Below are 13953 nucleotides of genomic sequence, written 5' to 3' on the forward strand. Positions count from 1 at the left end.
CTGGGTATTATATGAGCCTGATGAATCACAGACCTGGACCCCTGAAACAGATAATACATTATATGTTAATTTAAAAAATAATTAAATAAAAGTATAAGTAACAAAAACAACAAAGAAAACATAAAAGGTTGGACTTCATAAAAATTGAAGCTTTATACTTCAACTATCGCCCATGTACATTCAAGAGATATGAAAACATGTCCACACTAACATCTGTACGATGTTCACAGCAGCATTATTCCTAAGAGCCAAAAAGTGGAAACACAAACCGCACAGCCGTCAGCTGACGAGTGGGGCAAGCAAGCACGGTCTCTGCACACACAAAGCCTTCGGAAGGACTGGGAGAAACTGTCGCCAAGTCCACAGATTGCAGGATTCCATTCATAGGAAACATCCAGAACAGGGAAATCTGTTGCAGGGGGCAGAGGGCAGATCAGAGGCGGCCAGGGGTGAGGGTGCGGAGAACGCAGAGTGAGAGCCAAGAGAGGCAGGGTTTCTCGTTGCTGCTGGCTCACAGAGGCTTCCAGCCAAAGCCAGGACTGAACAGGGTTCCCGTTTCCACGCGCATGAAGTACTGAGGGAGCCCACTCTGCACCTGGCATAGAAGCCTCACAACTCACAACTGATGCTTAGTCAAACTGTCGTTACAGTCGTCCACACTGCATAAGCTTCCAACTCACTAGTATGAGGAACCTTCTCTAGCTGCCCGCGGACATCAGCAGGGGCCACCGGTGTGGGCAGCACTCTGCGCAGCCCAGACATCAAGAGAGAAGTCAAAATCCTTCCAACAATGTTCATCTCCAACGCTGGAACCGAAGAACACAGCGCACAGTGCCTCCTTCCAAGAGCGGCCTGCGGTTCCCAGCGTGGCAGCCGGCCGGCACCCCAGGGGCCCTGAGGGCTCTGAAATTCCCAGTCGCAGTTCACGGTCTCTGGTCCCACACACAGGCTCACTCCCACACGTTCCAGCACACTCGACGGCCTTACCAAGAATCAAACCGTCTCTTATAACCAGTACACTCTTCTGATACTTCCATCCCCGATGCAGGTTTTACTAGAATGACGGCAGCCAATGGTCAGCATGGTGTCCGCTTGGCAGTGTGGGCGGCGGGCTCCGACTGCAGCGACTGTGCCACCACCACTTGCCAGCCCGGACTCTTACGGAGGATGGCTCCCTGCCTGGGGCCGTGCCTTGGCCTGTTCTGGCGGCCAGAGCAAAATACAACCAACCGAGAGGCTTATAAATCAACATGCCTTCCTTCCCCGCGGTTCTGGAGGCTGGTAGTTTGTGATCGGGCTGCCAGCAGGGCTGGCGTCTGCTGAGGGCTCTCTTGTGGGTCAGAGACTCCTCGTGTCCTCCTCACATGGCACATTCGGTGAAGGAGCCGTCTTTTCCACGAGGGCACTCATCCCACCCGTGAGGGCTCCACCCTCATGACCTTCTGAACTTTCCCAAGGCCCCACCTCTGAAAGCCACCACCTTTGCAAGGGGTCGGGGGCGGGGGGAGTTAGGATTCCCTCATATGAATTTTGGGGGGAGGGTACACACACCTTCAGATCGTAACAGGACAGAACAGGGACAAAATTCACAGAGATGCTATTTCTATCGGGGCACATCTTATCACATTGACCAAGATGATTTTTATGAACGATCTTTGGTTGCCAATGTCCACATCTGAAGGAATAACTTACTGGTTATTAAACCCTAACAGGGTGAGAAAGGAGTTACATCCTCTGCCAAAAATCCAGCTCCATTTAAAATTTCCCGGCCAAGAAATAATTCAAACTAGTAACCACCATTTTACCCAGAATTATAACTAGGAAGATGCCACTTAGCTGCCCTTGACCTTTACCTCTAACACACACAGCCTACTCTCCCTCCTGGTGGGGATGAGACCTGCATCCCACCCAGGACAACAAGCACAAAAACATGCTGTTTACTCCCTCTCAACCACTGGCTGTTTTCCAAGGTGATGAAAGCAAATTAGTAAGTTTTCGATCTTGCTTTTCTATCAGTTCTGGTACAAAGATATTAAAAAAAAATTTTTTTTAATGGATACATTTAAGATCTCATTACTTCCAAAATGTATGTTCACACACGTTACTTAGGGAGGCATGCCAAACCCATCTTCAATGTAACACATCATTCCCCTTGTCCTAGGGGACATGGTGAAATCTATTTTCATGACAGGCCCTCATTCATCATACTATTTCTGCGACTTCTGTAAACAAGCCTAAATCCCTTCTCATCTCCAGTGATTATAAATAAACAATGAGCAGGACCTAAGTCCCAGTTCCCAGTCAGTTTAGAGGATTTCTTGCCTAGTCACGAACTCTCCCTCATATCCAAATGAAGGGAAAAAAGTGATAGCACATCGTAGTGTTTTCGGTCTTTCTTTACCAAGGACGCCAATGCGCATCCGCTCTGCAGCTCACCTTCAAACAAGCTCCTGAAAACCCCCGTGCACACGAGTCCTCAAAGCGCATGCACGACCAGGACCAGCAGCACGGGCCCGTGCGAGCACTTCGTACTCCCTTCAGGGCGCGGGCAGTGGTCGTGCACAGACCACGAGTCCTAGGAGCAGCGGAGCTGACAGAAGGGCCACCTTCCAGCATGAAGAGCTACAGGACAGAGAGCTCTGAGCTGAAACCCACCGGCGACCCGGCATCGGTTCACCAGGCATCACTCAACAGCCTGTCCTCGAAAGACAGCACCTGCCAGGTGGCGCGAGGCAAGGGTTCCAGGCCCGGGGCTGGTGCTGGGCTGGTCCTCAACAGGTGCTGTCCCTGGTGGCATGAGGCTCAGGCAAAGCCCAATGGGCACAAGGGGCTCAGAGCAGCTGCCTCCAGGAACAAAGCTGGGCGCATGACTTCAAATAACTCCCACAACTTCATTTTCTCACCATTCAGGTCCCCTCCTTTGTCCCTGTTCTTCCTCCTTCCCAGTGTGCACGGTATGTGGTTCCCAACCCATGGACAATGGAGCGAGAGAAGAGCAGAGCCCAGGCATTCTAAGCAGCAGCAGCACAACTGAAGGAAACAGCCCCGTGTGCCTTTCTGGGCCGTCGGTCCCACCCTGCCTGAGGCGCGTGTGGGAAAGGAGGCTCCCCTCGGCCTGATGCTGGCACCCGCTCGCGCACCTGTGGCAGACTCTCTGCTTGGTGGAAGGAGCAGGAGCTGTGGTCCAGTGCCCTGCAGTGCCTGTCCCCTCCCCCAGAGCATCAGCAAGTCAGTAATGCCCCCTCTCTCAGGACAGACTAGGCTAGTAGCTCTTGGCCATTCTCCCCTCCAAGCCCCCATCTGACAATGGTGACAGCTGTGGCTGGGGGCTCGCTGCAAGTCATCTGCCGGCCACGTCATCCTGACGGCCAGACCATCTCTCACAGGCTCTAAAAACATTCTCAAGTGTGGAAGAAGGGGTCTGCTTTGATTAAAACAGAGTTCCTCAAGTCACACGGAATCCCAAGCCATAATCATCCGGAGCATTCCTCGCTTCAGCCATTTTCAAGTCACATTTTCTAGAAGTTTCCTATGGAAACTTGGTCCATTCTCCCAGTAATAACACTGCCTAGTAGTTCATGCTGTTTCAAGTATTCTCCTGTTTACAACTTTGCCTTAGCGAACACGACATGAGCTACTAGGGTGCCGTGCACTGCACAGACACCTCTTATACTTTTTTGTAACAACCACACACCCTGAAGTCACCCCAGCCAGACGGGAAATGGAGCTTCAGAGGGCACATGAAGACGAGACATGCCCAGCCTCACAGCACGCTAAACCTCAGCTTCGTCACCAAACATGGTTTGGTGGCGAAGCCCTTCTCCCGCCCTCGAGCCTACTGGGGCCCATGTGTGAGGGGAACCATGGAGCTTGCTCACGTGACCCAGCCGCGAAGACCACATAGATTCTGGGAACCAAAATCAATACAGGCTGTCTGAACAACAGTTCTGACAACCTTTTCTCCTGTGATAAGCCTTGAAAAGGTAGTAATAAAAGAACTGCATCTAGTTACATATTTTAAAGGTCACCCACTGGGTGATCCCGGAACAGCTGGGAGTTGTGGTCGCTGTGCTCAGAGTAAGTGGGACAGGAAACCATCAGCTTCGGCACAGTTAGTTCTCAAGTTTCCATGCATTTAATAGGAATATGTAAAGGATGAAATGAGGACTGGTTAGGTCAACATCACCAATGGGTATAAAAAAGGATTATTCCGCTAAAAGAATACCCTACCTATCTCACAGGAAAATACAAAGTCAAAACCAGTTCTCCAGGGATGCCTGGGTGGCTCAGTTGTTAAGCGTCTGCCTTCGGCCCAGGGAGTGATCCCAGAGTCCTGGGATCAAGCCCCGCATCAGGCTCCCTGCTCTACTTCTTCCTCTCCCACTCCCCTGCTTGTGTTCCCTCTCTCGCTAGCTGTGTCTCTGTCAATAAATAAAAATCTTAAAAAAAGAAAAAAAAACCCAAAAACCCAAAAAACCAGTTCTCCAAATCTGGCTAAAGCAGAGAGGAACAGAGGACCAATAACTTTCAGAAATTTCTAGAAACTCCATGTCCTGCTCACACCAACTTTAAAAGTTTTTTTATTAAAGGGTGTTGCAGCCCTCACCACCCCCCGCCAATCCAAGCTGGAAAAACATGAATTAAGAGGACCAACATGCTCACACAAAAGAATACGGCATTGGGGAGGGATCCTTTAAAAATAAATTCCTAGGGCTTTTGAGTATTTTAAAAAAACTCATCACTAATTAGAGACTATAAAAGGCAAAGAAACGGCTATTCAGGGTCACATCAAGGGAAGATCAACAGAACTGTGATATTAAAGTAAATCAGCTATAACGCAGTATGAATAATGCAACGGAGAACAAAACTCAATTTCTCAGAGTGTGGGGTGCAGGGTTTCACAAGCCCACACCCACTCCCTAGTAGCTCAAACAGACCCAAGACGACACGGAGGGACATTCCTTAAGTCCAGTCCCTAGGCTGCCTCTACTCCAAGGCAGAAACACTGGGGCTCCAAGAACAACATAGAAAACAGAAAGTTAAATCTAGCTGGTTCCTAAAAATCACTTAAACTCCTTTTTACAAATCCACGAATACACGGATTGGGCTTAGATTAGAAGAGGGAAGTGGGGAGGAGACCGAGGGTTTCAGGAAGGTTGTGCTCTTACAAAATCCATACTCCACAGATATGAGATGGTTCAAGTTTATGTCTTGAGAGGTTTCTTCAGCAGAATTCCCCAGCTGTAAAGGTCCAGGTCTTTCTCCACTGCCCAAATGGGAATGCACAATTTCTCCTTTTGGGAGAGGATTATGCCGAAAATTAGCATTGCATAAATACCGTTACCTTTTCTGGTGAAAAACTCCTTGGAATATTTCCCCAACATAGCGTATTTTCGAGGGACTTTCCCCAGCAGTTCAATGATCAATGCTATGTGATCTGCATTGGGAAACATTGCCAGCAAAACAGAAACACACGACAGTTTAATCAGTACACTGCATGCAGACACTGCTACCGCCCGCGCAGACAGAAACAGAGCGCGATCTGGATAATCCCAGCACAGGCTTTGCCGGTGTGGCCGGATGCACGGGTGACCACAGCCCAGGGCAAGCGTGGTCTTCCCTCTCCACTTTTAAATCAGCATAGGCATTTTGCTAGGTTGCTTTTTGAATTTGGGAGCCAGGTCTGTCACCATTAGTGCTACAATCAGCAGCTGCTATGCCGTTTCTGTCTGCATCATGGCGCTTTTCAAAAAGAAGAGGTACTACCTCTGCGATTGAAGAATTCCCGAGAATATTTTCCAGATAGAGCAAAGTGCCTTGGGATACTGCCTAGCAGCTCTATGATGTGGGCTATGTGGTCTATGGAGGAGAGAAAAAAAAGGATACGGGAATGGGAGGGGCAAAGGGAAGGATGGGATAAAAGAAGAGGGAAAAAATTGAAATTAGTAAAAAATCAGAAATAGATTCAAATCAACAATGTCTGCGCACATTCATGCAGAGGCTGGTGGGGCTGGCGGGCCTCAGGCACCATCTGGACCATTAACGGTGACTGGTGCCAGCTCGCCCCAGGCCACCCCAGCATCGCAAGCAAATAAGCATGGAGATGGTCAGGTTTACAGATGGAATTCAAGCCAGAATTCCCAGGTTTTCAACTCAGCTCCCCAACAGGACAGAGACGTGGGCAGATCAGTGGACGAAAGGAGCACAGAGAGGCTCTGCGGTTCACACAGCCCGTCCTCTCCTGGCTGCTGGGCACCAGGCCCGGGGCAAGCAGGAGGGAGGGGTGAGCTGGGGCCAAGGGCTCTCCGCAGAGCTGCCCATCCACTGTGCCTGAGGGGGCTTCAAGCTCGAGGAAAAGCGACTGAATTGGGCGTTTGAAAACCAAAACACAGCTCTATTTCAGTACAGAAACACGCTACTGTCCAGCAGCTCAGGCCTCTCAGGAGACCCAGCCTGAGGTATGTGGCAGGCAGCGATACTCACCTTCATCTCTGGAATAGTCTTCCCCAGAATGCGGCTCAAACAAATAATCTCCCGTTGCCAGCTCAAATGCCTAGGATACAACAGATGACACGCTAAGCACTCTGTGAAGCGGCCCCTGAGCCAGCAACTTTTTCTCCTCGCACAAGAGACCTACATTTTATGAGGATCTGGTCAAATCAAAGAGCCTTCTAAAAGAGCTCAATACCAACTTTTTTCTTCCTTCCAAAAAGTTCAAAGAAGGTTCAGAAATATTCTCACATCTCCTCTACTGGAGGATGTAAAGCCTACGTCCTCCCCTCATCTTGCAGGCAGCACGTCGGCCGGCAGCCGTGTGCAGGCCTGGCTGGAGACTGCACCCCCACTATGAATGGCAGCACCCGGACGCAGTCCAGGACCAGGGCCGATTCATGCCTGCCCTCAACCCCCAGGCTCGTCTGGCCCCCAGAGAGCAGATGAAGCAAAGACCCTCATGTCTTAGTAACTAAGAGCTATTTTCAGCATCTCATCATTTCTTTCATTTCTGACGCAACCGAAGGAAAACCGAGAGCCACAAAGAAGGCTCTGTGGCTCCCGCTCTGTGCCCTGGGCCCGGAGGAACCCAGTGAGGTGGGCAAGGAGAGCTGGCCTGCCTCCTGGGCCGTCACCACCTGCCCCCCAGCATGACAGCTGGTGGGGGAGGCCCTGTGTTTCCGTTTCTACTGGGCAGTCTTCTTCCCTTGTTCTCAAAAAAGCCCTCAGGACCACAAGTTTAATCTGCTAACGATATATAAAGATGGTAACTGCCTTTGCTCTGCGGATCCAATACCATGTGCTTAAAATCTTTTTTTAAAAAGGAAAAGGCTACATCCTATTTTTGGTTTTTCTACACTTCTATTCTGTATTAGATCTTGCTGTTCCGAAAGGAGCTCAGGGGCCTGGATCCCCGGCACTGACGCTCCGGCCCTGCCCTCCCGCATCCCCCCATTTCCTCCCCAGGCCCTGACCAGAGTGTGGGCAAGAGGCTCTCCACCACGGCCTTCCACAAACTAAGGGTGGGTGCACGTGGCCATGACCACATCGCCTCACCTTTCTCTTTTTTCAAAGAAAGGAGGAAAATGGGATGACAAGATGGTTCTCAGCTACCCCGAGAGAGCACCAGTGTATGAACTCAGGATCTCGCAGGACCTGGTCACGCCAGCACCTCAGGGCCACAGAAGGTCCTTGCCTGGGGCCTCTCCCCTCCACCCAATGAACAAGAAATATGATCTCAGATCAGGGTACAAAACCTCACACTGGCCACAAATCCAAACGGAATAGTTAGATTTCATGGTGAATGGTCAGAAGAGGCTTCCCCGCCTGGGACAAGCCGTGAGGAAAAGGGGAGACCCTACTGGGGGAGACACCGCGAGGCGCCACTGCGGGAGCCCCGAGGACCGTGCCACCGCTGCTCCTTAACCCTGCCCTTGAGCCCTCGCTCACTCTTCTGGTTAGTTTTCAAAAACATTTCAATCAGGTTGAGTCTACTTCTTACAGCCTAACACTAAGATATGTTAACGGAGCGTTCTTTGAAAGAGGACTGTTCTGATTAGCACCCATGTTATTTCCAACGAAATTCTCAAATCAAAGAAGCCCACAAAGAAATGACTTAAAAGAGAAAAGGAAGAGGAGAGGTAAGGTGGAGACTCTCCTGTCGTGTCATCTGGTCCTAGTTCTCCAAAGAGGGATGAGATTTTCTTAACGAAAAGGACCTGCTCAGCAGAGCAGGGGCAGGAATCACAACGGGAATGTCAGCGTCTGTGCCTTCCGGCCTGCTTCCGTGCCGGCCGCTGTGACACTGTGGAAGACGACTGCCCTCCGCTCACGAAGTCACTCCCAATACAACCTTTACTACTCCTAGTTTACCACTTGGGACTTGTAATGCTTGGGAACTGTGGCTTCCTTCCTCTGTATTGACCAGATCCCCTACAAGGACGCCCCATGACCAAACTCTTCTCAGGTTCTGGGAAGGCCAGACACCTCTTTCTTGAAATGCCCTCCTACACCATTCTCAATAAATAAGGTCGCCTATTCTTCCTGTGATGTGACCAGTGCTGAGGAGGTCGGGTGAAGTCTGTCAGACTGGCTTTTCTCACTTCCCTGGTCCTCACCGGGGCTCACTGTGGAGCCCACAGAAGTTACCTAACCCCGGGCTCCGACAGACGAGTGCAGAACCGTCCACGCCTCGGCCCACACAGAATTTTTAGATCACACGCACTTACATCTGAGGGGCCCCAAAACTCAAGAAAAGGAAAAGAGGTTCAGCAAGTGACATATTTCGGTTACTCTGCTCCGTTTTGTTGCCCTCCTTCCTGACAACGGGGATGGCACTCATCCGTGAGCACAAGCGCCTGCTGCCCACCCAGGAGCTCTCAACTCCACCGGGGCGTCTGCAAGACTTAATGCGGCTCATGTCATCAAAGGGCTCCGCGCCACACCACCACCACCACCAATCTGGAGCTTCCGTACAGCTTAGTAGCATGAATTTAATATACCATTGTACTTCTAAACTTCAGTGCGAGGATGGGGGGGGGGGCAGCACCGCCTTGTGTTTACCGGGTTCTCCAGGAAGAACACAAGGGACCTCTCAGCCTTCCCTTCTGGGGATGGAAGGTGCGGCTGGGGAACAAGGCTTGCCCCCTTCCAGAAATAAAAAAATCACCCCAATGACAACCAACTGATTTAAAAAATTTTAAAAACCCCTCAAATAGCCCTCGAAGCCCTGAGGGAGTTTACGCCTAATTTGGGGGGAAGGGGAGGTAGGAGAAAGGAGACAGTCTGCTACTTCTGTATCACTGTCCACAGGAGCGGAAGTGGCCAGGATGCGGACACCGTGTGAGGGGACAAGTCCTTACCTCACGGAAGGCAAGACAGACAACCTGGTACAAAAGCATACTGACAGCTCCACCATTATTCTCCTACCTCTGTGATCTTGTCCTATTTTTCTGGTTATATCACCAAAATTTAACACCCCAAATTAGAAGCACAGGATTTCAGAGTTGAAAGAGCCGTCAGAGTCTAATTCAGGGCAGCCTGGTATGGCCCCTTCTGTGTTGCTGGGGACACGTAAGCCTTGACCTCACCACATCCTGAAATGGAACATTTCTCTCCCCTCCTACTGACCCAGCCTCGGGCTCCTGCCGCTTCCAGGGCTCCCCACCCCCTGCCCTCCAGATTCCTGTCCCTCCCTGTCCCTCCCCGCACAGCAGTCTCCAAATTCAAAGCAGCCACCACATGCCCACCAATTCTTTTCACCATTCTTTTCCATACCTAGCACAGCAAAGACCTAAGTTTCTGATACTCACTGAAAAACTTAGTTTTAAAAATTATTATCTGCTATGATTTGTCAGAGCAAAGTGGGAGCAGAAAGGCACACTGTTTCCAATCTATTTGGCCACATCTGTTGCCTGAGATCTTAATAATTTTACACAAACATCTACTTTTTTTCATATCATCTAGCACCATGCTTTTACTGCAGCATCAGAGGGCATATAGCATGGCAAACTCCAAAGAACTGTTAATCTCTGAATAACAGATAATGACATCTATTCCTCACTGCTCTTTCTAGTAAGAAGACAAAGTGCCAAGTTTCATACACAAAGCCTCTCGCTGTAAATATATCAAAGAATTTGGGGAAAAACATAAATGAAGTAAGAAAAACATGAAATAGCACCCCAAGCAACACACACACGCACACGCGAGCGCACCCTGGATAGGAAACAGGGCCAAGAAAGAGAGACCGAAATTGGCTTAAGGATGAGGGCCCACGCATGCTCCTCAAGTCACAGGTCAGCAGTAAGTGAGAAACAGACGCCCCGGTGAGGGCCTGGGCGCGCAGTGTAGACACGAGCAACCTTGCGATGCAGCCAGAAGAGATGATGACACACACGGGGGAAAGAAGAGGCGTCCTGAGGCCTGACGAGAGATGCCTTCGTGTTCTCTCTGGGAACAGACTCAAAGGGGATATGTGCGGCTGCTGTGTCTCGGAAGTCAGTGGACAGCCTACAGCAATAAGCTAGAATATTCTCTAGGTTTTGCCTTATAAGAGACATTAAACATTGGCACAGAGTGAAATCCTTTCCTCTACGGTAAGGACATCAGGTCTGTCAGGGGTTACCAAGAAGGGGCCCCACCTTTCGACCTCGATCTTCCCCTCAGACACCACTGCCTCATCATCCCCCACAGCACGAGTAAAGGGCAAACCTGCACATGGCCTGCAAGCTTTCAGAAACCAGGAAGAATGACTTGAAGTGACTTCGTCACCACAGCAGAGGGTGTGATTCTCGGGGCGGTGGCCTGAAGAGGGCCCTGACCGGAGACTGTCTATCACAGTCATGTCAAACCAGACATGGCCAAGCCCCGGACACACCTGAGAAGAATTCTTCCAATTCTCAAGACACTCAAGACAGCAACCTCGCCCTCAGCCCTCCCACAGTGGACCCATTTCACAGTCGGGAAAACACAGACCACATGCAGCAGTGGGACTGTCCCGTCATGAGCATTAAGGGGACGAGTCTTTACACAGAAGAAAATGGCCACGGCCGTTCTTACCATACACGCTGTACTCCAAATGTCAGCAGGCGTACTGTAACCTGCTCCTATTAAAACCTCTATGGATCTATACTGACGTGTCTGGATGTCTTCTGTGAAGTGTTTATGCTGGAAGGGAACAGACTGTATTACTATGGAGGAAAACAGACATTAAAAAGGAAAAAAGTGTCTTCTGATACATGATCATGAGCAAAATGTTCTAGAAAGAAAACTACTTACCACCCAGCAAGCATTTCCCAAGTCGGCAATTTTAACTCTAATTTTATCTGCGTTCCGTGGATCCAGGGGATTCACCAACAAGTCGGCCGCCCGGGTTTTTGCTGGCATGAGCAAACAGCAGGACAGTTAGTGCTCGGGACAAGTGGTCTGCATGTGTGCACACAATGTGTGCCGGGCACAGTCTCCTTTTCTAGACAAGTGATGGGATGAGCATTTAGGCCTGCAACCCTGTAAGTTGAACTCAACAGAAGTTTAAATTCTTGGGCTCCATCCCTGGAAGGTACTTCACAAAAGAGAGCACACTGGGCTGCCCAGACACTCCCTGACCCGGCCTTGTCCTTTCTCCTTGTATCCCTGATTCCTTCACCTCTAGGTCAACCCTACTCTGCTCTCTTTTGCGTCTTTCTAAAGCCTCTCCTCACTGCCTCAGAGCCCACAAGGGACCACACCGAGCTCACTGGTACGTTATCACGTGAAACACAAAGGTAGTGAGGACAGGTTCCTGGGTGCCAATCCCTTTGTAAGTGACACACAGTTCACCTGGTGACCACACCCCCTACCTCTCCTTCTGCTTGGGCTGAGCACACAGACCTCAAGGGTTAGACAATGGTTGACTAACAAATACAGATTAAAGGCCACGACCAAGCAACTTGGGTTTAGCCCAACTTTAACCCCAGGGTGACCCTGAGAGAAGCTCAACAGCAGACACAGGGTTACTAGGCTTCTCAGGGCTCCTGGGGCCAGAACAGCTTCTCAGACAAGTCCAAACCATGCCCCATTCAAGCACGGTTAACCAGGAGGCACCTGACAAAGGAAAATAACGTGGAGCAGCCCAGACAGAAAATCCTGAAGTGAGTAAGCATCTTCATCAAACCTCAAACTGACCAAAAGCTTGATTCCGGAAGCCATGTAACTATGGCTCTTATTTATCATAGAAGTCATTCTGAAATGGTATTTACACACTAAACAGGAAAGTCGACTCGATGCAGAACATTAAACACCCTTTTGTTTGCTCGAAGCCGGGCGCTGCTCAAGCACGTCCAGCCTCGCTTCAGGGGTGCCCACGCCGCAGAGCCCCGGCACTGAGGGCGCTCTGACTCCCTGGCAGCCCCACACAAGCAGCAAGGCATCCAGGAGCTGGGGTACCCACAGAGCTCTCCAACATCTTAAACCCTCAAGACCCAGCCCCCAGGCCTGTGGGTCAATGTGGGCCGGTCAGGCTCATTGTTCCCTGTTTGCCATCTGCCCTATGACCTTTTCTTCTTTAAAAGGATGCTGGTGCACTGTGGGCTTCACCAAAGGCGGTCTGAGCCAGCAGAACAAACACAAGAACTCACAAATGAAGAGAAGGAAAGCAGCAAAGACCCACACGAGGACACAAAATGTGTACAGTGACTGGGGGACAGGCTGAGAACACGGCATACACGCGCTGACCCAATGGGTAGATGGGCAGCATTAGAAATGGCCAGAGGACTCCCACATGTCACTCAATCAAGCAGAGTCAACAGGCAAGAAAATGAAGCTACTGGCTCCGCAGCTCAGCTAGTGTAAAGTCTGCACAACGGGATTCAAATCGAGGTTTCAACACCAACAGGCTCTGAGACTCTGGGCAATGACTTAAATTCTGTGAGGCTCAGTGCTCCAGAAAGAAGAGGAAGAGCCATGCCAGACCCCTCCCCCTCCAACCCCAGGCTAAGGCTTCCACTGGCCAGAACCAAAGCCCCACTGGCAGAGAGCAGAGGGGAAGCCACACAATTCAGATCAAAGGTCTAAGGAAGGAGCGGGGTGAAGCTCTAGTTCTGCTTCGCCCACATTAAGTGGGTGCCTGAGGGTACTCGCGGGGAAGGGGGTTCTGTGATGACCACCCATTCCCAGGTGTTTGAAAGACGTTTCCCAGGAGCTGGATAATTCAAGTCAACTAGAGGAAACACACTGCAAAAAACACAGCACCTCACATGTTCAATACTGTTTCTTTGCATTTAATCCCCCTCATTTATGATCACAAGACAAAGTGTCTTTAGTGATAGGCGGTTATCCTCTGGCTTCAGGTTGGTCAACAAGGACCCTGCTCACAATGCCTCCCAAATAACAGGGAATTCACTCCAGAACCTTAGCTGGTGAAGAACACAAAGGAGGCTTTTGAACGAGAATCTACTTGTAGTTCTGACTTCCTTTTCTCAGTGTGATGATGACCCGGCTAGGGTACCTGAGGCAGCCCTCAACAAAGCCCATGTGAACATGGCACTCGTGCGAGCTGTGCACTCCTACCGACTTTGCTTGGCCCGGGAATCGGGTCAGCTCCTCTGATGACGTCATCCCTGTGGTGACCTCCCACAGCCCTTCCTTGTTCTCCTCCTCTGCCAAGGAGGAACTGAAACGTGGGAAGAGAGAGGTGGGGAGATGTCACTTCAGGAAGGACTGGGCCCCTTAAATCATCTCTGTTGACCTGGTATCCCAGTGACACTGTTCATTCCATGTGAAGCTATCTTAGAAACCAGTAAGATGGCAGCGTGGTGGCCCTGAGTGACGACACGGCCGTCACTGCTTATCTGCAAGGCACTGTGCTGGGCTCACGCTGACTCTTTATATACTTTAAAACATCCTTACAACAAAGGCGTGGCTACCTTCTCCATAAGCAGATGTTCAGAGCCAGGCCCAGAGAGGAGCAGAACTGGGAGATTCAAT

The 13953-nt window shown here is 50.4% G+C and overlaps 1 protein-coding gene across 9 annotated transcripts in view; it reads right to left on the reverse strand.

Moving 5' to 3' along the window:
* Window positions 1-13953, reverse strand: part of SRPK2 (SRSF protein kinase 2) — a 228543-nt gene that overhangs the window by 8742 nt on the left and 205848 nt on the right. For 6 of the 9 annotated variants that reach the window (XM_087861168.1, XM_045793433.2, XM_045793436.2 and 3 more), the window contains 5 exons: window positions 11269-11369; window positions 11050-11157; window positions 6484-6553; window positions 5767-5859; window positions 5345-5437 (listed from right to left, as the gene is read on the reverse strand). In XM_087861168.1, coding sequence (XP_087717294.1) covers window positions 5345-5437; window positions 5767-5859; window positions 6484-6553; window positions 11050-11157; window positions 11269-11369 — 465 coding nt within the window. The remainder of the gene's footprint in view (window positions 1-5344; window positions 5438-5766; window positions 5860-6483; window positions 6554-11049; window positions 11158-11268; window positions 11370-13953) is intronic. The other 3 variants (XM_045793441.2, XM_045793437.2, XM_087861169.1) reach the window with 2 other exon arrangements.

This window comes from Ursus americanus, chromosome 3 (genome assembly GCF_024610735.1).
Source record: "Ursus americanus isolate L20-20 chromosome 3, mUrsAme1.1.p, whole genome shotgun sequence".
Classification (NCBI taxonomy): Eukaryota; Metazoa; Chordata; class Mammalia; order Carnivora; family Ursidae; genus Ursus; species Ursus americanus.